Source organism: Ambystoma mexicanum, chromosome 3p (assembly GCF_040938575.1).
Source record: "Ambystoma mexicanum isolate Mex_15411 chromosome 3p, UKY_AmexF1_1, whole genome shotgun sequence".
Lineage (NCBI taxonomy): Eukaryota > Metazoa > Chordata > Amphibia > Caudata > Ambystomatidae > Ambystoma > Ambystoma mexicanum.
The window spans coordinates 1,050,667,155-1,050,693,689 of record NC_090925.1 but is presented as its reverse complement, the minus strand read 5'-3'; the positions used below and the strand labels follow the sequence as shown (position 1 = coordinate 1,050,693,689).

The 26,535-nt window shown below is 42.5% G+C and overlaps 1 protein-coding gene across 2 annotated transcripts in view; it reads right to left on the bottom strand.

Moving 5' to 3' along the window:
• Positions 1-6,826: 6,826 nt before the first annotated feature.
• The window catches only part of CREBRF (CREB3 regulatory factor), a 741,844-nt gene continuing 722,135 nt past the window's right edge, over positions 6,827-26,535 (bottom strand). For both annotated transcript variants that reach the window (XR_011304479.1, XM_069652415.1), the window contains exons 8-9: positions 18,589-18,711; positions 6,827-17,837 (exon numbers count right to left, since the gene is read on the bottom strand). Coding sequence is in view for 1 of the 2 variants with exons in the window: in XM_069652415.1 (XP_069508516.1) it covers positions 17,722-17,837; positions 18,589-18,711 (239 nt within the window). In the remaining variant the exon portion in view is untranslated. The remainder of the gene's footprint in view (positions 17,838-18,588; positions 18,712-26,535) is intronic.

Below are 26,535 nucleotides of genomic sequence, written 5' to 3'. Positions count from 1 at the left end.
TATTTTCAGAATCTTTAAATGATTACAACCCTGATGAAGACAATTGCTTCTCGAAACGCGTTGGGCTGAGCTGTCTTGGCTTATAATAGGCTTCAGCTGTTTATGCTTTAAATGAAAACGTATTTTTGTTAACAATTTGGATGCAAAAAATGTTTTGTTCTCCAACATTGTAGGATTACTTGATACACGAAAATGAGGACTATAACCTAATTACTATTCATATATTGAATTTTGTGGTACTTTATAGGCAACAGGAAGAGCCTCAAATAAAAAAAAAAACAGATCACTATGACCAGGGGAAAAAGCTCTACCTTCAATAAAAGAAGGTTGTTGACCTATTCCAAGATCATAGTTGAGGCTAACTAGATGAGAGAAGGGAGGGAGGGTGAGGAGGGATTGAAAAGCAAAAAACCCTGCTCACCAGTGAGTGGATGCAAAAATCCTTAGGGATAGTATGTCAACATTCTAGCTCCAGGGGGAGCCTGAGGTGGAGTGTCCAGTCAGTGCATCCATGCAACTCTTGGTACGCTTCTGGTCTAGCTGTCCTGAAACGCAAGTGCAGAGCTGCTGAACGGAAGTGGCAGACCTCAAGCTCATCCTTTAATAAACTGGCCTGTCGGTTTCTTCAAAGGCATATCGTATCTCCATTCACTCCATGAAGAGGGTTCACATCCAGCCCCGCATCTCTGGAGCTTCTAACACGGCTAAACCCTTTAAAATAAGCAAGAAACTAGCCAATCGAGCTGCAGTCTCCACTTTGCCTCTTCCCTTCCAGGCCACTGCACTACACTAGCCACCTACTGGACTGCTAACACTCAGGACAACCTGAGTTTTCTCTCTACCTCATTCGCCCCACCTTCCATCCCCCTGCCATCCTGCCCCCCCTTCCAATCTTTCCTCCTTCTATACCATCACATCGGACAAGGTGTCTGGAGTTGTCCGCTCTATGAAGGTCTCTTCTAAACAGGTCTCCCCCTGTTCTTTCAGAACTATTAAGGACATCTGCTCCCTTGCCCCTGCACTCGTTGATTTCTGTAATCACTCTTGCCACTGGGTCTTTCACCTCTTCCATCAAGCACATCCGTGTGCCCCTCCTGAACAAGCCTTCCGCTGGCCCCTTGTGTCTGGCCAACTACCGCCCCATCTCTGTTCCTTACCTTCCTTGGGAAGCTACAGGAGAAGTTGGTCTTCCCCCAATTGACCCAGCATACTGGGCTTGTTGGTTGCCTAGACTACGAGCATCCAGAGGCACGGAAACTGCTCTCAACAACACCCGTGAAGAATAGCTTGCATCCCTTGACTCCAACTCACCCACTGTTCTCATTCTCCTCAATATCTCCTCTATTTTTGACATGGTCAACCACTCCATCCTCATAAAGCGGCTCAATGATACCCTTGTTATCTCGGAGAGGACACTGGACTGGCTGACCTCCTTCCTCATTGACTGCCCCTCCTAGGTTATCCTGGGTTCTTTCTCCTCACCCACTTCTTTCCTACTCCAGGTGTACTCGGTTAAGAACTTTGGCCTCTATCCTCTTCCTTGTCAATGGCTACCTAGGTGAGTGCGGTTTGTAAGATAGGCGTCTACTCCATCAGTGTGCTCCAGAGGATACCTCCTTTTCTCCCGGTTAATCTTTGCCCTCAGGTAATGGTGTACCAGATTACTAGCCACATTGACTACTGCAATGCTCTCTATCTAGCCCAGCCGAAGGGTATAATCCAGCGGCTGCAAAACATGGCCTTAAGGGGTGGCTACAAGCTCTCCATATGAAGTGCATATCAGCCCAGTACTTCGCTCCCTTCATTGGCTAACAGTGGCCAAAAGGATTCATTTCAAAGACCTCTGCCTGGTACACCAGGACTATCGTCAAGGGGCAGAATACCTGCAAACTAAGTTTTGCGCTTACATTCCAGGTTCGCCTGCTGCGATCTAGGACGGCCAATCTTGTGGTTATCCCTACATCTTGGCGAACACGGGTTGGGGACGAGCTTTCTCTGTGGTAGTAGGATCTCTTTGCAACGACCTACCTACTGCTCTGCGGAGTACAGAGAATCATCTTCAATATCGCTGTCTCTCAAAAACTCCCCTCTTCTAGAATATGTTGGTCTGACCTTCATATCCTAGCGCCATGATACCTTAGGGTGAACTCGCGCTCTTTAAGAACTCTTAGCAAAACAACAAGACCTACTAGGACAGCTATTGTATTTTGCTCATCACTGTTGTCATTTTCCACTGTCTTGCTGTTGCCCTGTTCCATTCCCTTTGCCCTGTGGACGCTTTGAAACACAATTTCTTGATGTATAAGCGCCTTACAAATGACCAATAAAATAAATAAAATCCCTCTACTTGCAAGAGTCTTCCAGCATATCTTGACAAATTAGTTTGGCCTCTGCAAGCCCTGGCTTGAATGCCTGTTCCTCTTCCAGCGGAAACAAAACGGAACGCCCCTAGATCTTGCAGTTGGTGTCCCGGGAACCACAATGTTAGCTTTGGCCTGCCCCAGATGGAGAGAACCATTAGCTTACACCTTTTGGCTGTAAGCTTCCAAAAGCTTGCTGTCCCTGATAAGGATGCCTCCGTATCAGGCTGAGTAAGATAAGGCACTAGACCCGATGGCTTCGCATACAAGGACTCAGACGCAACAGCCGAATGCAGTTGAGGGTGGCCTGCCAGACATGTTTTTTCAAATGACTAGGCCTACAGAGTGCATCAATGCATTGATGTATTGTTTGCTGGTTAGGTGCTTACACAGGAAATACATTCAGTTTCAAAACACCCACAGGGCAGCTGGGAGGGAACAAGGGATAGCGGTACAATTAAATACAAAAAATACAGAGGGGAAGGGACGGCCAATCTTACTATGCCTTCTGAGTATTTAGAACGTGCAACTGCAGGAAGGAAGAGGGGAGTAGGTGCTGTGGTGTCCGTGCTCGAGGATGAGCCACAGATGAAGTGCAAGGTATGGTAAGTGCTATGCGGCCAGGAGTCGTGTTGGGAGGTGAGTGTGAATCTCCAATGTGGAGAGTGTGCTGAGGAAGACAGCTGCTGGGGAGATTGAGTATGAATGGCCTGAGGCCCAGAGGATGCATAAGGGTCCAAGACAAAAATCACAGCAACTGTGGGATTAGCAGAGGAAGGAAGACGCGAAGGAGGAGGAAAAGAGGAGAGTCTTGAGGTGCTTTCAGAACTTCAGAAGGTCCTGCTCAAGACGCACAGGGAGACTGTTCCAAAGGAGGGATCCAGCCGAGGAAAGAAAGCAGCCTCATGCTCTCTATTTAGCTAAACGCTTTACACACCGAGTAGGTGCCAGAGGAGCGTAGAGGTCTAGAAGGAGAGTATTTGATGACAGTTGCAGATAGTGTGGTCCCCGGCACCTGACAGCCTTGTGGATGCAGAGGAATTTGATCTGTGCAGCAACGGAAAGCCAGTGGAGGCCAGGCTAGATCTGTGCGAGGCCTAGAGGGCGAAGACCTCGGAGAGGACCTTCGTCTCCTGTGAAGGTTTCTCTGGAGCTGGTAACCTCAGAAACTCTGCAAAACCACCAATTTGGTTATGAAACAGTTTCATAAAGTTCAGAATATTCTCATGTGTTTTGTCACTCAAGGAATCCTTGTAGGGCTATGCAGCTTCAGCAAGCACCTGATCGTGAGGGGTGGACGGATCTTGATCTTTACTAGGAGGGTCTGTGGCAGGGTCAGAAACTGAAACCGGCTGTGCGGTCTGCAGAAGAGATTCTGGTGCCGATGGAGCGCTGGAGCCAGTGGAGGGGCTAATGGGGCCATTGGAACAGGCATTGGCTTGGGGACGGAGACACTGGGAGATTTTCCAGAATCACACCTTTGAAGAACAATCTGTCCTTGTGAGTGGCCTGGGCTTGATGCTGGGTGGAGGCTGTTGTGGGCATCCACGCGTCAGAAGTCAAGTCCCAGTAAGACTGTCTACATTGAGGAATCCGTAAGGGAATTGGAGCTGAAAAACAGGAGGTAAGGGTACCAGGGACTCACCTTGTAGAGCTGGATCTTGCAGTCAACTCGTCTGTGGAGGAATCATTTTGGTGGATCCCATATCTGTATCACAGGGCTTCTGATGACAGAGCTTTGAAGTGAAGTTATGCTTGCTCCTTGGAGGCAATTTTGTTTGGGAGTTTGTCAGCCATTTTGTGTCACATTATGGCATACTTTAGATGGGAAACACTGGCCTTTTTCATATGCGTTAAGCAAACAGCACTAGGTCATGACCCACTCTCGGGAGGGGCAGTGGGGGACCTGGTAATGGGGGTTAGAGCCTCGGGTAAAGATGCAGGAGGTAAGTTGTCTGTAACCCCAACAGAAAACAGTAGCTTGTACCACTTTGGAGCAGAGTCTGATCGCATGTCCAGATAGGCCCAAGGTGCATGTGCCAGCTAGAGCCTTGACAGCCCCAGCCCCAGCCCCACTTGGTTAATGGTAAAATGTGAAAAAATAAGGACAGAGGAGGCAGCGTAAAAAAAATGTTTCCGGGACTAACGCATCCAGTCACATTAAGTGTTTAAAAGCACTGATGGGCGAGGCTTGCAAGAGGAGTCCGCGTGGGTGAGTAACCTCTACAACAGCACGCCCTTGCGTGTTCCAAATTTAAATGGCAAGTTTTCCTTTGTAATGCAAAGGCTGCTCTGGTCCTGTCCCTTTGGGATAGACTCCCATCAGATTGGTGGAAAGGGGATGGGACGTACGAGTAAATCACTGACAATCTAATGGTGAAAGAAGAAAATCAATCTCACATAGCACCCAAGCTTGGGGCGTTGTGGAGGTTGATTAAAAAAGTCCTAGGGTGGTCACATACAAACACTTTGTTAAAGCAGATGGCAAACCCCTATATCCTTAAATTCAGAAAAGGTAAAAAAACATTTGTTTTCAAAGCCAACCTGTAGATGCCAGAATACATGCAGCAGCTACATTTATAATAGATTCATGTTGTAAATACTTCCTCTTCTGAGAGTCACTGTACATGCTGCTCACTGTGGTCGGTAGGGAAGCATCTGAAGGTCCTACATAAGCCAATGGAGACATTTGTGGAAATTGAGCAAATAGTGGTTGCCTTTAGAAGTAATGACCCAGTGTAGTCTATCAAATTGCTTGTCCTATGAGAGATGCAGAACGGAGACCACATTTTTTTTTTTAATAGAACAAAACGGGACCCAATGCAGAAAACTGAACATGGTAAAATTATAGAAAGCTTAGTCAGGCTAAGGGTCAGTCTTGTATCTCAGTGAGGAGAACGTATTTAGATAAGCCCTAACTCACTTTTCAAGGCAAGTTGCAAAAAGCAAACTCCGATCGGAAGGGTCTCAAAACAAAAGGGTCTGAAAGAGGTCCTAGTGTTTTGAAGGGTGAAAAATAACTTATCAATGGAATATAGCAGCGAAGATGTAGGAAACAGTGGTCAAAGCTTGCAGCCTGTGGAAGAACTGCTTACTTTATTAAGAAAAATGTTTTCTAGCACACAAACAAGACATAGGATCAGAAGAAAGCAGAAACACCAATAGTCTAAGAAAAATATCAAATCGTATAAAGTAGTTGCATCATAGAAACCTGGAATAGTAAGAACCTATGCACTCTAGATAAAATGCACAGAGGTCTGAGTGGAGGAATGTGAATTAGCTGGAACAAGGGTGGCATTGTTTTTAACTGAACTTATGTGTCATTATTAAGACTGCCTGTAAAGAAAGGAAACAAGAAGAAAAAAGGACAGGAGCAATGAAGCCTGAGTGAGAGCAAGTATGTGGGCGTATTGTCGGGAATGCAACCTGGCTTCCTGTACTTGCTCTCACACCAGTCCTGTCGCCCCCCAGGGCCAACAGCTAAATACTACGGATAAAAGGGATGGCACGTAGCAAAGTATGAAGTACAAAGAGGATATTGCATACTTTAATGACCAGGTTTGGAAGGAAAAAAATACATTGATAGAAAATCCAAAAATATCATTTAAGAATTAGCATGTTAAAATGATATGCAATTGTGTGGACTGAAAAGTTGAGCAACTGAAGTAATTCTCTTGATCGGCAGCTATGTAGCACTCACTGCAACACTTTGATATGTACAAACATGACATGGTAACACATTCAAATTGGTAGTCAAATTAGACCGAAGAAAACTTCCCAAATTTCATGCTCAAATTCTTAGCCAAAGGGTACAAGTATTCTCGAATCTTCAGAATTCTCATTTTACTTGCCCGTTTTGTCATTCTCCCACCTAGCCCTTTCTCATCAGGACAACTGCAATAAAAACCAAACAGACACGTTCTCAATCATTTCACCAAGCATTCAAACCATTCCCTTGCTGACACTTCCCAGCTCTCCACAAACTTTATGCAGCTGTGTATGATCATCTTCAGGCCTCCACCACAAACGCCCCAATTCCCGATCAGAACCCTTTTCACAAATGTAGCTCCTCTACCCCCGAAACCCTCTGCATACTCACCCAGCTTCTATTTATCGCTTAACTTCATTCTGTTACTCTCAACACAAAATCATTGAACCATTATTCTTTTCTTCAAATCTAACAAATATTCCTTCCTGAACACTAATCACTAACCACGGCGTACACTGGGAGAAAGAGTAACATGAATCAACCCCATTCATAGTGTACAACAAATGTTTTTTGGCTTCACTCTTTGCAGGAACCCCAAAAACATCCATGGCATTACAGTGAGAAAGGCCTTAGTTCTCAGAGCGAGCGCATGACTTCTTCCATCAAACAACTACATTTCAATATTACTGCATGTTATTTCAGCATTGCTTCATAAGCATTGATGACCGATTGTGCATAAGGAAGAAACATACTCAAGTTTTGTGAAGAAACAGCTTTATTTATGACAGCAAACATCAGAATTATGATAATGAACTGAAAAGTAAATTTTAAAAGGACAATGTTTTACAATTACGTCCATAACCTTGCAGATTAATTACAGACACCATTAATCTGTTTATGACACAAACAGAATTTTGTACGGCTTTCTCTTTAAATATCTGCCAGCATATTTTATTTCTACAGTGGAAAACAACATGTACCAAATTTACACTGCTGAACAGAGAACGTCCAGATTTAAATGCACTAGCAAACAAGAGAACAAAAATAAAGGTTTCCGTAACCAAATAGTTTAATTTCTGTCGCCAAACGTCAATCCAGGGAAAGGAATTGCTCGACCTGTTGCCATGCACTGCACACTTTTACATCTCTAGGCTAAGAGGACCACGTAGCCAGAGGTCATACTCCAAATTGGGGACAATTTTTCAGCATTGAGTTGTAAAGACAAAACTTGTTCAAAGAAACAGAAAAAAAGTACAAGGAAGAACGCATCAAGCCTTCATGACATGCTGTAAACTGGTGGCCATTCCTTCTGGGGAGACATTTCCAGATTAAGAAGGCTGTTGAAAATGATAACTAAATAGATCACATTCAACACGCAGAGATGCACTGGCCCGCAGGCATATCGTGCTATTTCCTGGATGACTTTAGCCAACGGGAAAAAAGTCACCAGAACTATGACAGAGTCAGGCATGTTAGAGTAGCATGACAACCAAAAAGAAAACGCACACACGTAGTATTCACACCTGAAAACTAATGGCTGCCGCCTTCACTTAAACAAAATATTCCCGTCAACAGTGAAAACAGGCCTTTGCAACTCGGTATAAATGTCCAGCACTTACTGCTGGCATAAGTCATGTAGCCAACCCAGCAAGAAAGAACGGTTTAGAGCACACATTTAAACCGCATGATATGGCAAAAGTTGGAGAAAGAGCTTTGAATGAAACAACTGTATTGGAGTCTTGTGTAATGATGTGCACTGCCTTGCTGAATGAGCCATTCCATTAGAAATGGGCTTCTACTCAAAGCACAATTAAAGAGTCCCACAGCGTGTGCCCTACGTTTTGGGAAATCTTTTAAAAGAATTTGGCACGAAAATGGTTGCTTCTTTGCAAGCACGGACTGACCGACCGACATACCACAGTTGCAATAAACGCAATGACAAACTTGTTTTTTTTCGTATGTGTATCCACCCATTATTGCACGCTGGATGCCAAATTATTGAGATGCAGATGAGGCAGGGGTTTCCCCTGGAATCCAAAATTTCCTTAATGTTAAGATATCACACTTGATTGATATGCAGGACAAAGTGCGACTTACCGGCTTTGAGTACCTACCCAGACCATTGTACACAATACATGCATCTACTTTCAGATGAAGGTGATACTGGACCATTGCTCTAGTTTCAGTGAAAACCTGTTCAGTGCCTTGATAGTAAAAAATATTTTAAAAAAATTATTTGCAAAAAACGCCTCTTCTGCAGCATTAAGGGGTAGTAATGTTGGATTTAGTTGACATGGTGCAGTCCTAATAGATGGGTTCCTGCTATTGTTGCAAGGAGTTACTGATGTCGCTTACTCTATGAGAAGCATTAACTTCCTGATGGAAGTCACATTGGCCAAACAACCTCAAGAACTTTGACAGAAAGCAGTTCACAACACATTTTGCACTTGAACAATTCAAGATTAACTAGCTGCTCTGGCCAAGAGGAGGTTCGGCCCATCCATGCTCAAAAAAGTTCTAATCTGTTCACTAGAACCCCATGAAAGGAAAGGTACTATATCAGGCTTCCTGAAAACGTTGCGCACTGCACAGAGATGGTTGCTCTTTCAATAGATGACACAAGGCGTTCACTTATTTGTAAGAAATATGAAAGGGATCTGTTCTTCCAGTAGTCCCAACTCTAGGGTACTCAACCCAGCAATTGATTCAAAGGCACTCTCCCACTAATAGGAGGGTCTGGCTCTTTAAGGAACACTTTAGCTAGTATAACCAAAATGCATTTAACAAGGGTTCAAATTTAAGCAAGGCTTTACAAAACTCAGCCATTATTGTCCCGTAGAGATAAATATATATTTACAGCCAATCATTCTGTGGACTTCTAGCATATGGTAAGGCAGTAAACACCTCCAATATGAAGGTACCATGCTCTGGGCTTCACTCGGTTCTGTCAATCAGTGCCAAGAACCATACACAAATCCTTGGGGTAAATTCTCCATGCTTATTAAACAGTCAACAGATTCTTATCTTGATGAACACCAGAATACTATTACTTTTGACATTGCTCTCCCCAGTGCAAACATTTGCCAAAACGTCCTCAGTGTAAAGTTTCTTGCTTATTAGGGGGCGGAGGGATGGGGAATAAACTGGCATTGCACAGTTTAGAGCTGCAAAATTTAGAGGCTGGAAATCAAATCCAAGATGATGTTCATATTAGCACTTTCATTAGGCTACGAGAAATCAAAAGACAGTTTTTAATGACCCAATAGAAAAAAATGGTATATATGTTTGCTGCAATTTTTCTGTGTGACTATTGATTTGCATTATTCAGTCAACCACAGCTAAACACAAATGGCAATAAATACTGGAGCAAATAAAGTGAAGTGACTTGCTTCCATACCAAAAAGCAAGGGGAAGCAGAAGTATTTTCTTTCCTTCACGGTTTGTGTGGTGAACAAGGAGCGTTGAAGACACTTTTTACAGGATGCTGGCTGCTGTATGAACTTTTCCCAAGTAGCTTCTCCAAGAAAGACGTTGCCACTGGCTCTAGTCTCATTTCAAACCATAATCTTACTAAAAAGAGCTCTACCTAACTTTTAAACATTCAAAAATCTTGCCTAGACGATAGCCAGGCTAGTTAAGCAAATAAAAGCCCCAGGCACATTTAGCAATGAACAAAGCTTTTTTGCGTGGTGGCACTTTAAAAAACAATAAATCAGGTGCACACAGAAGCCTGCTTGGTGGCCGGCAAAACCTATCAGAGTTGTTGATCTCTTTATCATGTCTCAGGATTTCAGAAACGCCATTTACAAAGGCTGATGTCCAAAAACAAGGGAGAGGAGCGTGCATTAAGTTTCATAATTTAAGACCTAGAAAACCTAAACTCGACCCATCTGTAATATGGCATCTACATTTCTCAAAACATCCCTGCTCCGTGAGTGTTAGAGAAATTTGCTGTGTACGTGGCCTCCAGTTAGAGATTTTAAAAATGATATCAGATGCTGCATATTCCCTTCTGGAATGGGATGCTGGCAGAAGCAAAATGGCGAATATTTGCCGGTATAGGATACTGGCTGGCTTCCAATTGCACTCAAAAGGCATCTCTCAGCTGTGATGTCAACTCTATCCAGCTGGCAAACTCAGAGCTCAGTTTCCCTGGATTGGCGTCAGGACTACGACTTTGTAAAAGGAAACAAAAACAATAAATACATAACCAAACATGTGAGAATACACACCAGAACAATGTTTGATGCAGACTGGCATCTGTGACCGAATACAGCATGGCATGCAGGTATGAAATCAACAATTTGTGTGCATGTGCAGCTGCTGGGAGTGTGCACTGCTAATCTGTATCGGTCTAATAGATCAAATATAAAAGGGATGTAGTTGGGCTTTTAAAAAATGTTTAAGCTTATAATACTTTAGCCCCCGTTATTATCCAAGAACAGCCGAGGCTGTCTAGATTACTCATACAGTACAAAATAACTATCACAAAAGATTCTGGGCAGCACGGATTCTGACCCCAACTTTGGCTATTGGCCAACAACATGCCAAACAGAGCCCCAAGTGAATGAGAATTCAGAATCGGACCCATTTGATGTTCCTTCATAAGGTTTCAAATTGGGGATCCACATTTCATCCAGACCAGGGCAAACAATTTAAGAGCTTTGGGAATTCAAATAAGCATTTCTGTTCTGAATATAGGAGTAAGGCACAGTATAAAACGCCACGTCATACTCTGAAATGAAGGTTATATGCGTGTTCAGAAGAATGACCAAATGGTACACCGGACGTCAGGATGAGTAGAAACTGTGGCAGGATTCCACTACCGGATTTCTCATTCCATTTGTTAAAAGCTGCTTATGGAGGGAGAGAGTGCAATTTTCATAAAATAAATGTCTTTAGTTTACTCTTCATAAGGAAAACGCAGAATGAAACTTGGGGAAAGTAAAACTGCCTGAATGACAACTTTAACAGTAATCAGGGAAATCGCAAAAAGGATTTTTCTGTTTTTGCCTGGCCGTACAACTTTTGCAATGAACTGATTCATAAATGCAATTTTCTTGATAACTGAATTCTCAGTTGAAAAACAGGCTGTGTTCTGGAATCGAGAAGGGCTATCAGATTGACAATACACTAGTATTGTTATTTTCAAATGTAACATGCAATTTCCCAGATAAAAATCTAAGAAATTCCCTACACGTTTTTGTGGCATTAATGTACAAAGATACATTTAGTGTTTTAAGTTGTGGGAATTTCTTTGGTAACTCCTGAGAGAAGGTGACTTAGGAGTAAGCATAATTTTATTAAACTTTTTGCCATTCTGAGATGCAACCCAGACAGCATGAACTAATGGAACAAATTCTGCATTGCAAGAGTAAAGCATATCTACCATGTTTGTTAATTGAAGCCTTTTCATTCAGCAGTTTATGCCGACTAAGTGCCCTTGTCAATGAGAGGACCTTTGCTTGACAAAGTTATGTTTGGTTTATTGGTTCTCTTCCTGCAAGGATTCAAAAAGAGACCCGTCCTTGCTGAGGAACATAGCCAACAGACCAAATATTGCAAAAAATCTTGCAAAAAGTCACTAGGAATTTATTTTGGGAAAACAGCACTGCCACTCTCCATTCATGAGCAAGCATATATGTGTAAAAAACATTCCTTATTAATTGTGGAGGAATAAATATGTAAATAGTTGTGGTCAAAATTAGGTAATATTTTATTCAAATTAGGCTGGAGTTAGGATTAAGGAATTCAGCCTTTTAAATCATCCATTACATCATTATGACCAATTTTCAGAACTATACGCGAAAGGTGCACATATTCCACCACCAACTCCTCAAACCTTTCACTCTTCAAACCACTCGGAATAAAACGGGGAAGAACGGATCACCTGAGCAAGCTCTTCTGAAGAAGACATTTGTCTGGAGATTTTCATGCCATCACGGAACATGTACATTTGTTTTTGCCCACCCAGGATTTCCTCCTGTGGGAGGGCGAACCTAAACGTGCTCATATATAGATTTTACTTATATGACAACAGAGGAAGCAAAATATTACTGGCATTGAAAAAGTACAACATGTCTAGACGGTTTGTAAATGCCACAGAGTCCCCCTGGTTAAAATGTAAAGTTGCACAGCTTTGCCTAGAAAATACCTTGTACATCAACATCAGATTGAGACTGGTTTCGACTCTACATTTTACTGCCAGGTACGTGTTACAACAAGAATTGCTGCAGCATTTGGAACCAATCCAGAGTTAGCAGCAATTGGCAGGAACAATATAAAACACAATATATATTTCTTTTAATTTTACCAAAGTGCTTTGTTTCTAGGATTTACATACATATATAAATAGGTACAAAATAAAGTGTCAACATTGAAAGCTCAACTATTTAACTTAAAAAGTAGCACACAGAAAACACTGAAATGCACAATGGAATCCACATACAAGAATCAAAAACCTCATGAAATGGCGGACCAATTGTAGGCTACGGTTTTGCAGACTCCACTGTCCTCACCAGCCTCCCCACCACTCATCCCTTCCATTGCTTAAGATTAATCATGGGCATTCCCATCACCTCAACACAGTCTACAGGACAGCCCAAGAACCACGTGGACTTACCGGTCCGATTATAAAACTGGCGATATATTCAGAGGCCACACAAAAATTGCACATCAAAGTACATTCTTCGTCAAATCACAACTAGCATGCTAGGCTCCCAGACTCCTGGCTACCTCCGGATCAGTCACACACACACACTACCACTCAAAAACGTAGTCTGTTGCATTAACAGAATTATCAAGTCAATTTGTAGGTGGCGGCTTCTAGAAACACTCCATATTGGTCATTGTTCCATATATTCAATAGTGGATTGGAATTACCAAATGAACAAAAAAAATGAATTTAAAAACAGTTATCTGATTGACACAAGTGATTGTGGCTCTTCGATGAACCCATAAATCCAATGATAAGGATAGTAAGTCCTGCACTTGTATGGAAATATCTTGATTCCACTTTTCAAATGATTAAGGTTATTTCTATTTCTTGAAACATACTGTGGTTCTGCATATAAAACCGGGTCTTCTGGATGCTTTTAATGCAATGTTGTCCTGTCCAACCAACCCATCAATTACACTAGCCCAACGGCTGGTGAACTTCGCCAAGAGCTACATTAGTCGGCTTGCTCCACAAACCAGAGAAAATGCACACCCCCAAGCTAGAATAGCCAGTGCAGTGGTTGCACCCGTGGCCTGTCAACTCAAAGGTTCCATAGGCCAACAATCCAAAGTCTGCTCTGGCCAGCCAGCCAGCCAGCCAGCCAACTGACTGGATGCTCTGGACATTAGGTCAGCCAGCCAAGCCAACATTACCACTTATCGGTTGACGTTTATACCAATTGCATGTAGAGCAATTGTGATGCAAATTAACATTCTTCTTTTTAGAAAGATTTTGAACTATAGTGCTGCATTTTATAAATAATGGTCAGATGATTGTTTTATATTTCACGTTCGCAAACACATGTAGAATTTAATTGATGGAATGACTGGGTCTTCAAGCCAGACATGAACCAGAAAGTATATGATGCAAATACAATTACGGATTGTAGCGATGAAAAGATGCTTCGCAGTTTTAATACTCTTATACTGCCCCTTTCCTTAAATTGTAAACAGTCTCAAATTTAAAGGTTTCAGTGTCAACCCATTTTTGAACAAATGGTAAAGTACATAACTCTAAAAATAAAGGCTTAGCCTGGTGCGCTGCTGCCTATAACCGCAAATATTAATTGTAGGTGTTACATTTCAGATCTTGTAAAGATAAACAGAGCTACAAATATAAAAATGCAATGCAAAACGCATATGCAGGTCCCCCAAAAACACTGTACTGGAGGACCTATACATTAATTGTATTACAGCAGAGTTAGAAGAAACTGAACTAATGATTAGTAAAGTTCTCAAAATGATAAGGTACATTTTGAGAAATCCACATCAACTTCATATTATACACTTCCTTTTAAAATTTGATAACACCAGACCAAACAATGATTAAATTAACGTTTATATATTACAGGCAAAGGGATAACTTTAAGCAGCAGCTCTAATTATTAGGTCATATTGTGTAGAGCATAATTAAAATGAAGCCTTAACTATTAAGCAGACCACATCTGCTTAGATAGCGCTACCATAGTCCTTAAACTAGTACTCTGCCTATAATATACTTCCGATGGCCATCGACTGGCCAGAAGGTACAATAACCTGGGGCATGCAGGATCAGGCAAGTGTGTCATCGAGATACTGCATAGTTTACTAAAACAACAATAGATTTTACACGAATATGGAAATTAGGATGGCTAACCTGGAGAAGGAAAACCACTTAAAGAAATGATGCAAACTGCATAGTGAATTCTTTAGTAAAGACAAGTTTTGCAGTCACACTGTGCAGTTGAGGATGTGTGACATCTATTGGGCTTCACTTGCGCAAGTTGATTACATTTTACATGTGCGTGTAAAAAATACCTAGATATTTTCTCCAAGATACAACAATTTCTTGAATCAAAATAGGCAGTCTCACTGTAGCAATGTTCAAAACATTAAACCCATTGCAAAAACAAACAAAAAAAATATGTAGAACTATACAGTTATTTTCTAGCAATATTTGGGGCAGAAGCGCAATGCAGATGTATAAAGAGTGTTGAAACCTTAAAGGATAGTTCACAGTTTAACAAAGTGAACATTTTAGATCATGGGACTGGTTTCGATTTGGTCACCGACCCCTCCCATTGAATGTAATTTAAGGTTCCATTCAAGCGTTATATTTTGTTGAGCAGAATTTATTTATGCCAATTTTGCATACATCAAGTATGTGATTGATGAGACATCAGCATTTCCGGTTTTGGTCTATTTACAATATGCAGAACAAATCCCTACCCTCTATACAAAGACCATCATCCTTTATGTTTCCCCCATGCTCTTAAGGGCAGAAGTAGTATCTGCAAGCCGCTCAAATACGAAGTCTACTGGGTCATTCAGGGATATCTTAATTTCACCCAACCAAAATTCTAAGATCAAGCAGAGAAGGTACAATTACTGGGCAAAAAGGCAGCGTTCAAATTTGCATGGGCCAACAGATAAATGACCAGCAGTTCACCATTAAACCCATACATATCTAGATGTAGGGTGGGGACAAACCGAACTATCAATCAACAATGTATTTTTAGCTAACCTAATTGCACCCTGCTAGAATAAGAATAGAACCTAACATAGGGATCCATTAATTGTTGCCAGAACATGGACTATCTGTCACTATTGGATTGCCATCAAGAACCAAAACAAAATATGGAACAATGACCAGGATGGATGTTCTAGATCACCCAAGAAGCTAGGTTAAAAAAAAGAAAAAAGCATGAACACCACAGACCTACCTTTCCAGTATTTCTACAGGATCATGGAAAATAAAACACACTGGGAATGGTCTTACAGAAACTCTCAGGGCCAACCAGCAAGCCGCCACCTGCTTTCCTGTTAAGACCAGTCTACAAACAGAAGGCAAGGCTCAATATACCATCCTGTTTCAGCTGCCATCTAACCAATTTCCTTTCCATCCAAGTGCACTAAATATAGCAGCAAATAATTATCTCCAGGCACGTGGAAGGGGAGTAGTGAGTGCCTGTGGGAGGATCGCTGCAAAAAGGGAATGGGGCAGAAACTAGGAAAGGACATAGGGAGGACTAAGAAGAACTTGCACGTATGAGAAGAACACTGTATTTCAGAAGGAAGGGATAGCCATATGCTTTATGGAAAGAAGAAAGCAGTACTTTGACTTTGTATAAGGTAAGCAAAAGAATAAAAACACTCCATAGGGGACCAGAGAAATAAATTCTCGCTTGGGCACTTAATGAATGCAAGTAACATGAGATAAAGGCGCCAGCCTTTTCTCTAACACTGGCTACAGAAAGTGACTCCCCATTTCTTTTCTAAACAGCAGCACGCTGAAAATCAAAATATTAGAAAATTATTTTGTGCTGCCTCTTCACAACCACAACCACTACAGCTTTAAACAGAATGAGAGAATGAAGCCACAGGGGGAAGGTTAAAGTATCTGTACAAAAATATAAAAAACTATACATATTTTTTGTGTTTTCTTTTTTTCCTAGATTGATCTTGAAGATATAATATACACAGAAATACAATCATATGAAATAAAAAGGGCAAACTAAGGAATTTCAATATTTGAAGCTTTTCTCTCTCTGTCACACTCCTCTTTACATATATACACAGACACATTGCAGTAAAAAAGTCTGTCAGTTTTCAGTTTTTGATGGAAGTATATAACAGGCAAAATACACTCAAAAAATGTCAAAAACCAGCCGACCCGCTCTACTAAAGTCAATATATATTACATTTCCCCATTACAAGTTGGCAAGAAAAGAATTTACAAACTGTACACAGACCCCACTTTATCTACTGTAAAAGAGGACAACAGTGACGGCAAAATAATCTGGCGTGTAAGAATGCTATATTTTTTTTTAAAAAAGATAATTGGACCCAAAACAAAAAAAGAAAAATAATTCACAGTTCTGTAAGACTCTCAAACCCTGACCTTTTTCAAACTTTTGCATTTATATTTAATCTCTTGCTCTCCCTCCCTCTATCATATATATATATATATTTATACATTCAGTACAGTATCATGAACGCTGTGCAAAACCTTACATCGAATGGCAAAGTTGCCGATTCATTTGCATTTGTCTTTGGTACAAAAATAAAACAATCGCATTAAGTGTGCAAGAATCTTTTTTGTATTTCCCGGCAAAGTACCGAAATGTTTAGTCCTCATAAACCATCTTCCCCTCTACGTAATATACAGACTCTGTGGCATGTATCTATTTTCCTACATACATTTTCTTTTAAAGTGTACGAGTTGGAAACTGATAAAACTTCAATTTGTTTCCACCAGTACATTTTTTTTGTTTCTCGTTCTCCCCAGACCTTTAAAAGTTACTAGCCGATAGCTTCAGAAGTTCAATCGTAACACAAGGCACAAAGAATAGACGTTTCCTCCAGCTGTGCGAAATCTTTTACATGCTATATTAAGCTCAGAAGAGGCCTAACTCGGCACACCAGCTCTGGCGCTGCTGTGTGTGCCACATATGTATGAGAGTTAATGGTTGCAAATAAAGCAAACTGTTTTGCTTTAGTCTAGATAACCCCTTCACAAATTCAATAAAATCATATGCACCATGTGAAGCTACTGTAATAAACACAAAAAACCTGCTTCTTGCAAATCCTATTTTGCTCGGATCAAATCTGCAGTAATGGTTTGGCATTTGAGAAGGCCAGCATTCTCACAAGCAAGTTTAAAGTATTTGCAACTTGAAGATGTACAGGCAGATCCTATGTAGTTTGTTTGAACATAAAGCTTCAATATGTATTTCAGAAGCAGTGTCAGAACAAAATCGATGCCCAGCAAATTCTGCAGTGAGGCATTTCTTTTGTGTCATGCACTGGTTTATCTTACTCCTTGTTTTCTAGAACAAAGGGGACCTAATTTGAATGCTTGCATACTGCTAAATACACATGCAGAAAAAGAAGGACATTTACAACGGTGCAGTTAACAGGACACAGATATTTGACTGGCCCATTCGGGCGGCCCAGTTACACTTTCGTGGTAGGGATGCGCAGGCCGACAAGTCCACCAGTTGGATCCCCTTCCGATGTTTTCTCCAAAACTTGGTTCACAAATTCTGATGTCTGCCCAGCAACTGGAAGCCCTAAATTGATGTAAAACATTTGTTAGGGTTTAAATTTTGATTTGATGCATCAGCGATGGTATGATATTTCTTCTGTCGTTTTGCACTCCCAACACAATTGATGATTCCACAGACAAGCAGCATTTAAAGTGTCATCAAAGCTGTCTAAATAATTAGATTGACATACAATGCAGCAAAATGTAATGTTAGACCTAGCTCATTAACAATTTGTCATAGTAAAAACAAGTTGATCAGCGCTCAAGATGTACGATGGTGGCAATCCCAATAATTGCCCCCTCTACCTCTTAGACCACCAATGAGTAAAATCTGATTAGGATTTCAAACTGAACAAACATATACAAATAATATACTAAGATTAATTGAAGGCACATGGGCATCCCCCAAAAGCTGACTGGATTGTACAATTAGGTTAGTTGATGGGCCAGGCATCAATAAACACATTGAACGATTCATTTAACAACATTTAGTGAAGTCTGACTTTGGGCAAGCGAACCATGGCCTGTAATTCACTGGAGAATCAATAATATAGCCGTCAATGCCACAATCAGGACATTCGTGACTACACCCAACTTAGAATTGATTGAGGATATTTCAGTTGTCAAATCTCAAGGTATAAGTTATATGGGAGTCCACACTAGGATTGATGACTTTTGCAAGAAAGCACAAATGGCCATGACTATGGAAGAAAATGTGGTTTCTGACATCAACAAATGATAAATACAGAGATGTTGGTAACATTCAGCTTCCTTACCAAGGGTATCCTTGAGAAGTGTGCCAAGTTTAAGTTCCATGTTGCTTTCCCCCGGTTCGGTCTTGATCTGTACTCGACTGACAATTTCATGCTTGATAGAGTTGATCACAAACAGCAAATTATCTGTGAAAAATGAGAAAACGTGTTTATACAACAATGTGGGTGTGCGAGGTAGATGCAGACAATTGTCTCTGCTGACTAAGGCACAGCCAAGCGCATGCAAATCTCATCTTGAGTATTAAGTGCAAGGCTGCAGTCCAAATTTCTCAGCCCAGTAGATTTCACAGGTGCTATAAGCATGCCAGTCTACTACTTAGCAGGCTACAGCCGTGCATCACAACCACAAATAAAGACTTGTGCTCTTGCAAAAAGATCCACACAACCTCAATGCTGGGCATCAGCTTATGCAGTAAAATGTGTTTCTTGTGAACACATCTATCGACTCATGCTCATTTGCGAAAAAGACAAACTGTCAGATTTGAACAGCTATTTCAATTTTTAAATTTGGATGTAATTTGCAAAGGTGCATGACATTTATGTGGGAGGTTTCTGTATCCTGTTGTAATCCCAATTTAAGAGAGGCATACGAGTGGGGCCTACAAAACCACCCCGCATTCCTACACTTTGAAGTGCTTGTGTGTAGAGGTCCTGCCTGCTTGATAGGATAATTAAAAACATCACGTTTTTTCATGAGGTGTTCTTACTTGCAAATGGTCTGAAAAATAGATGTGTGTATATTCTTCTTTGTTCAACTAAAGATTATGTCTACAATAGTCGCTGGAGTATTAAAGCTCATGAATGTCAATCTGCGAGCACAAACAATAGCAAGAGGCTCAAATAATTTGTTTATAAAAGCTGCTCAGATCCTGTTACTTAAACAGTCTGTGTGAACTGCATGATCTTTACTGCTTTAATCTTGTGTGCCACTGGTTAGTAATGTTCTTTTAGACCAGCATTGGTAGCTCTGTTTGCTTTGGAAAATGTTACTTAGTAGTAATACTATTTTTGCACACTGATCTATTTTAAAGTCACATGCTGCGCATAGTCTGCAATTTAGTGAATGGCATGGAGCATCACAATTTGTTTAGGCGTTGTCAGGGGCAGTCCTATAACAACAGGAACCACATAGGGCATATTGCTGCTCCCCACAACATGCAAAGCTCTTTACAGCCTTCTCTCAATAGATAACATTAGACTATGATTTAACCTTTTGCAGAGAACCATGGAACTGTTTGAAACCGGTGGTGGCTGGTAAATTCTTCCACTGGAAGGGCATACATATTTACGTCAAATGTGCAGAAGCAACCAAGCGTAGCTCCAACAAATGCAGCAAGGTTGGGCATGGGGTGAAGGGAAGGGGATATGGAGAGGGATTCTCTCAAAGAGGACATTTAACATAGCAAGTCAAAATACTGCATTTTGTGAAAATGTGGGTAAAAGCCATACAATTCACAGTGGGTTTGGTAGGTTAATGAATGAAAAAAAACGAAAAAAAGATGCCAGGTCACCAACAGAAGACCGGAGCATTTTCATACATTTTGCTGATGCCTTTGCCCATAATATAGGTTAAAAGGCTTTTATACTGTGCCAACTCGCCAAAGAGTAGTCTCAGAGTTCCTATGCTTCTCAATATATGTCAGTATTCTGCAAGTGTAGGATGACTGTTCGTTTTAGCTGTGCTTATGATGTGGCATTTGTAAAGCGCCTATACACGTGTTTTAAACCAGCATGCCATTGTTGGAGGACAAACTTACACTGCCTGTGACAATAAATACCAGCATTACCACACAATAACGCGTGCTCGCTTTGCACATAACACAACTGCAGTAAGACAAGTCTATGCCTGCTGTGCCAATATAGACTATTGGATAAGGAGGATTGGACAAGTCTCTAACCAATAGATAGCCATAATGGCTATTTTCGATGGTTTTATTGCAGTGTTGGGAAGTTAAAACGTCTGGTTTTAAAAGAAAAACTACACGCAGATTCATTGGTTGCACTTTTGTTCATAGTTTCTTAATGTATACATCCTGATTATGATAACTCCAGAGGAATGTTCAGCAAACAAAGCACAGGAACAGAAACAGAAACATGTAGAGCAAATGGTCATAGATGCTCTAAAAGACCATGAATTTAACATCTACTGTAATCACCCCCCAGTATAGAATGGGATAGAAGACGTATCATTATATCCTAGAAATTCGAAAGGTCCCTTGATGGACTGTTGAGATTTATTCTGTGCGACTATAACAGGAGTAATATATTGATCCACTTAAATTGCACGTATACACCAACTTTGGTTATTGATTTTCTGTGGTAATTCTCCCGGTTTCGATTTAATAAATTCTTTAGAATTAGATTTGCCATTGTTTAATAACATTGGTTTTTACACAATCTGTGTTTTCATGATTGGGTAACTATCAATGACACTGCCATAACCACCGTCGTCACCTCCGGCCAAAGTTGCCAAAATGGCCCCCCCTTCATCTGATTCCCTTCGCTGGCCCACCACAGAAGATCCTGCGAGACCGAGAGTGGAACCTGAACGGAATCAGACATCTTGCCTGAGAATTGGGACCACTGCACCTTGAGGACCCATCGCAAGTATCTCATCCGCAGTCCGGCCTCTGGCACCAGAAAAATGCAGGGTGCCATTAGGCCGAGCAACCTTAAGAATACGAAAGCTGGAAGACTCTGGGCATGTTGAAATTTGTCCACCATCTGTACAATGTGGTGAGCCCTCACCTTGGGAGGCGAACACTTCCCCCAAGGACGTGTCCCACACAGCCCCGAAGTACTGGAGCGGTTGAGGAGTCAGATGCGACTTCTTGAGATTGAGGGAGAAGGCCAGCTTGTGGAGGGAGCGGCAGGTGAGACAGATGATCCAGAGCTTGCTCGGGAGAACGAGCTCGGATCAGCCAGTCGTCCAGGTAGGGGTAGACGTGAATCCCCCCCTCCTGCCTGAGATACGCTGCCACCACCACCATTAGCTTGGTGAAGACCCTTGGGGCGGAGGTCAATCCAAATGTCAGGACCCGAAACTGAAAGTGAGAGCTGCCAGCCGCAAATCTCAGGTACTTTCTGTGCTTTGGATGAACCGGCACATGAAAGAAAGCATCCTGTAGGTCCAGAGACACCAACCAATCTTGAAGTCGAAGGGCCTGAAGGACTTGAGAAAGAGTAACCATCTTGAACTTGTCCTTCCGGAGGAACTTGTTGAACCAATCCAAGTCCAAGATGGGTCCCAGTCCCCCGTCTTTCTTTGGAATCAAAACATATGGGGAATACCATCCCTTGTTCCTCTCCAATACAGGCACTAGTTCTATAGCGCCTTTCTGCAGCTTGGTTAAGATTTCCTGCACAAGGAGCGGATCAGGAAGCTTCAAAGAGGGACTCCCCGGCGGATTGTCGTGAGGCCGTTGTAGGAAGGGCAGGCAGTAGCCGTGGGCTATTGTATCCAGAACCCACACATCCAAAGTTATAGTTCGACATACTGAGACAGTCTGCCCCCAACCGGTGAACAATGGAACATGGCCTCAGTTGTTTTGGAGCGGCTGTGCCAGCACCTGAAGGCAAAGAGGCTGCTACTTGAGCGGCCTTGGCATCTCTATTTCCCTGACCACCACGGGTACTTCTATGTTGACCCTTTTGATTGCCGGCTCCTGTCGTCCTACCAAAAGAGGAGTAGTAACGAAAGGAACCACCCCTCAACTGTTGTCCCCTAGGACGAAAAGGCAGAGGTTGATGCACTGCTGCACTCAAAGTCTTAGCAGCAGCTTTGGAGGTCTGCAACCTCTCAAGGCTCTTGTCAGCCTTGCTGCCAAACATACAAGAGCCATCAAAGGGCATGTTCAGAAGACGGGCCTGTACATCTAGAGCAAAACTTGACTTTCGAAAACCAGGCAAACCAGCATAAAACGGTGCTCGCAGCCATGGACCGGCTAACACTGTTGGCCGTGTCCAACCCAGACTGAAGGGATTCACACATGGCATCCTTGCCATCCTGCACGGGAGCAAGGAACCCATCCCTTTCTTCCCCCTTGGGAATATGCTCAGCCGCTAGAGAGACGCAATTCCACAGAGTGTGAAAATCTTGCAAAGGCACAAGTGGAGTTGGCTGACTTCAACGCCATACTCCCCACAGAAAACACCTTGTGTGCCCAACCATCTAAGCGTTTGTCGTCCCCATCAGGAGGGATGGTAGGGTACGCCACCTGCCTCGAGGTGGCCATAGCCGCTGAACCACCAAACTCTCGGGAGTGGGGTGAGTGGATAGGTAGCTGGGGTCGCTACTAGAAGGGCGTTTATTTTTTAGTTAACAACTTGTTAACTGCCGGAAGAGACTCAGGGGTCTGCCAAGCAGGTGCAACCCTTTTTTGCAAAGTCAAATGAAAAGGCAACACTGGGTCAGTGGACGGACCTTGATCCTAAATATCAGTCAAGTCATCCTGAACAAATGCATCCGGAGGACTAGACCAACCCAGATATTCAGTTACTCTAGCCTATAAGAGGACTCAGCATGAGCCCCAGGCTCCAAACTCCACCTCAGGAGATGTGTCCATGCCAAACTCCACCTGAGGAGATGTGTCCAAGCCACTGGCATGATGGAGTGATTGCCGCAACTCTTCCAACTGGCTATCCTCAGAAAAGACAGGCGCCTCATCAGGCTCAACAGGGTCAAATTCCAAATCTGACCTCTCCTGATCCTCAGATATCCAGAGGAAGGAAGAACTCCTGCCTACGGACAGAAGTGGGTCTGGATCCCTTAACCGGCTTCACAGACTTGGCTGTAGCCTTCCTTGGAGGATCCACAGTACTAGGGACCTCCCATCAGTAAATTCCGGCCAAAAGGCCCCGAAAGCGTTGAGGGCGCCGATGGCTTCGGCGTTGACGGCACCGAGGGCTGCTGTGAAGGCAAAGATTCAACGTCTGTATCTGACGGACATAGTGCCGATGGACACGGCACCGACTGAGTCAACGCGAACTCGGGCCGTTACCAGATTTCTGCGTTTTCGTGGGTGACGAAGACCGAGACCTGGATCTAGCACGTGTCTGGTGATCAACCGTTCGAACGGGACCATGACGGTTCCGGATGAGTATCGCACCAAGGACCCGGGCCCAAAGGTGCGCGAGCATCGGACCGAGACCGTTCCCTGCCAGCTTCTTCCGAAGGCACGGACGGAACTGTGCCCTGGGATTGAAAAATCGTCAGCATATGCTTCCTGAAGGCCTCCCACTCTTCCGGAGTCGAGGACTTAGTGGGACAAGCCACTTTCCTCGAGGAGCCATCATCCGACGAGGTTGGGGTAGGCGACTGGTGACACCTCTTCCGGGAGTGCCTAGACAAGGAGGAATGGCGGAACCCACTCCGGGATAGAGATCCCCGGGACTCCTTCCGACGAGGAGAGTCACCCCTCAAATCGTCGGTGGACATCCCTGTCGTAGATTCATGGGACTAACTTGGTTTAGTACCCGACCTACCTGTAACTTCCCCTTACGCTCTTGCAAGGCCTTACCAGTCAGCGACTGGCATTTCGAACATTCGTCTGTGTCATGGCTCTCGCCCAGACACCACAAACAAATGCGGTGCGGGTCCGTAATCAACATCTTAGACTTACAGTCCTGGCAAGTCTTAAAGCCAGGCCGCAGAGTCGGAGGGGTAGATGACAATCACGAAGAATACACGAGGCGCGCTGAGTTCTCAAAGCAAACACATTTGCGGAAAAAAAGGGAACCGAGGCTACAGGCGCTGTGCATCCTATTTAAAACATCCGGTGACATCGCCCTCGACAGAGGCCTTCGAGGGACATCGACCCAACGTCATTGACGCAGGACGCCCTCTGCCGAAAAATTTCCGAAGTAGCACAGCTGTGGACATTACATGTCAAAGATGTGGAATACGTTGGGAGGACATAATCCATTCGAAAAGGGGATGCTGCACACAAGGTAAAAAAGGACTCTAAAGGCACATCATAGGTATCCCTGCAACCTCACCAAAGAACATGTAAATGTAAACTAGACAAAAGACAGAGATACTGAGTGCTGAGGAACTACATTGAAAATGCTGGAGATATACTCAGCATGGCAAATGGTTCTCATGATATGGATAAGCAAGTAGTTCCTCACTGCATTGGTACATCCTTGCTATATATAACAAGACGCACAAACAACATTTAAATGGAAAGTCTTGGAGATAGTAAAAACTAGAATCAACAAGACACTTCTATTAAAACTGTGTTAAACACACTCACAGCAAAGCATTTTGATTTTTAATACACAATGTAAAAGTCTTCACACACTCATTCATTGGAACATCCTATGCAGAATTTACAGTAGTTTTCAATCCAACCGCTGTCCAAATTGGAACATCCTGCTTTGAAATTACAGTCATCCTCTACTTCGATCAGAAATTAAATTAAAATAGAGTCTAAAGAGCGGAGTATGCTATAAAACTCTGCGCTTACTAGATTCTCTAAACTCGTGTAATGTCGCACTAGTAGGTGCCAAAAGGTATCCCCATACCTGAATTTTGACAGATGTAGCACTGTGGCACCTCTGTATGGCGCTACTCCATTAAGGTCTTAGGTATTCACTTGAATTCAGTTGCTGTTTGCCAAATAAATGTGTGGTCTTAAAGAAAAGTCATTCATGATAAATCATTTAATGATTTTATTGCAAACAAAAAGTTAATACTTTGTGCCCATTTGTCAACGCGTGTTTCGACTGTACTTCGGTCTTTCTCAAGATGGGGCTGTTTCCACATATTTATATACACAATTATGTATTGAATTACATAATATTGACAAACACATTTCATATTCATACATAATGTTAGGTCAACCCTGTTAAGAGACCATTAGCATAGGTAATCAATGATATCCATTCGGATCAAAATTAAAAACATTATGGAATGCAAATGAAATGAAAGATGAATTGAAAAATAAAGATAGAGAAGCATTGGGTTGGCATAGGGAGGGTTTGTGAGGAAAGACACAAGGAGGGAGAAAGTCACAATATTATGAAAAGTTATACCTCATTTATGCAATGTGTGTTCAAAATTATTTCCTTACTCCCTTCATGTGAATCCTTTTTTTGGTGGTGTTCGAGTGTGCATGACATTTTTGGATGTCGAGCATGATCGCTAATTTGTACCTTAGTTATTCCCAATCCTTGCTTCTGATATATTAAAGCTACACATCAATGCCAGTGAGCTCATGGTTGTCATGCGTTACATTCTTTCACCTTAAATGCCCGGGTTTCTGATAAGTGCATTGGACATTACTGATTTTCTACTTAGCCATGTGACCCATTTTAAAGGAATGGTGCGGTCAGAAATATTATTGTCCCTATGGTTCAGCCATGTGTTTTTAATCATAAGTCGATTGTACAAACATTTCCTATGCACCTTACCCGAGTTTTCGTCTCCTGAACACAAGCGAAATCAGGCAGCAGGGCGCGTGCATCTCATCATAATCTTATCACTTGCCGCATCGCCCTGGGTGACCTGCCTTTGCGGCACTAAATCATATCCCCGCCCCTGAGCCTGACATCACTAGACGCGTACCGCCCATTTCACAAAGCCAAAGCACGTCCCGTGTCAACATTTCAGCTAATGACGTGTCGCCATGGAAACGGCAGGAAGGCTCTTTCCTCGATAAGTATAAACAAACCATTTCACAACACACAACAGCAGATTTTCTTTTCCATTCCTCTCACTGTATTTCTTTGAGTATTCTGTGACTTGTTTCTGTGCTCTGATCAGCTACCTTCGTTGCTTGTAGCCCGTGTGAATAGATACCGGTACCACAGGTATAAATTATTTTTGTTTGTTTACCACACAATGGAAACAATAATGCCCTACCTGTACGAGCCAGAGTATTCCGAGGAGGAATTACTGGAAAGAGAAAGATGTGGAAACAATGGGGCTTCGGACAACAGTTGGGAGGA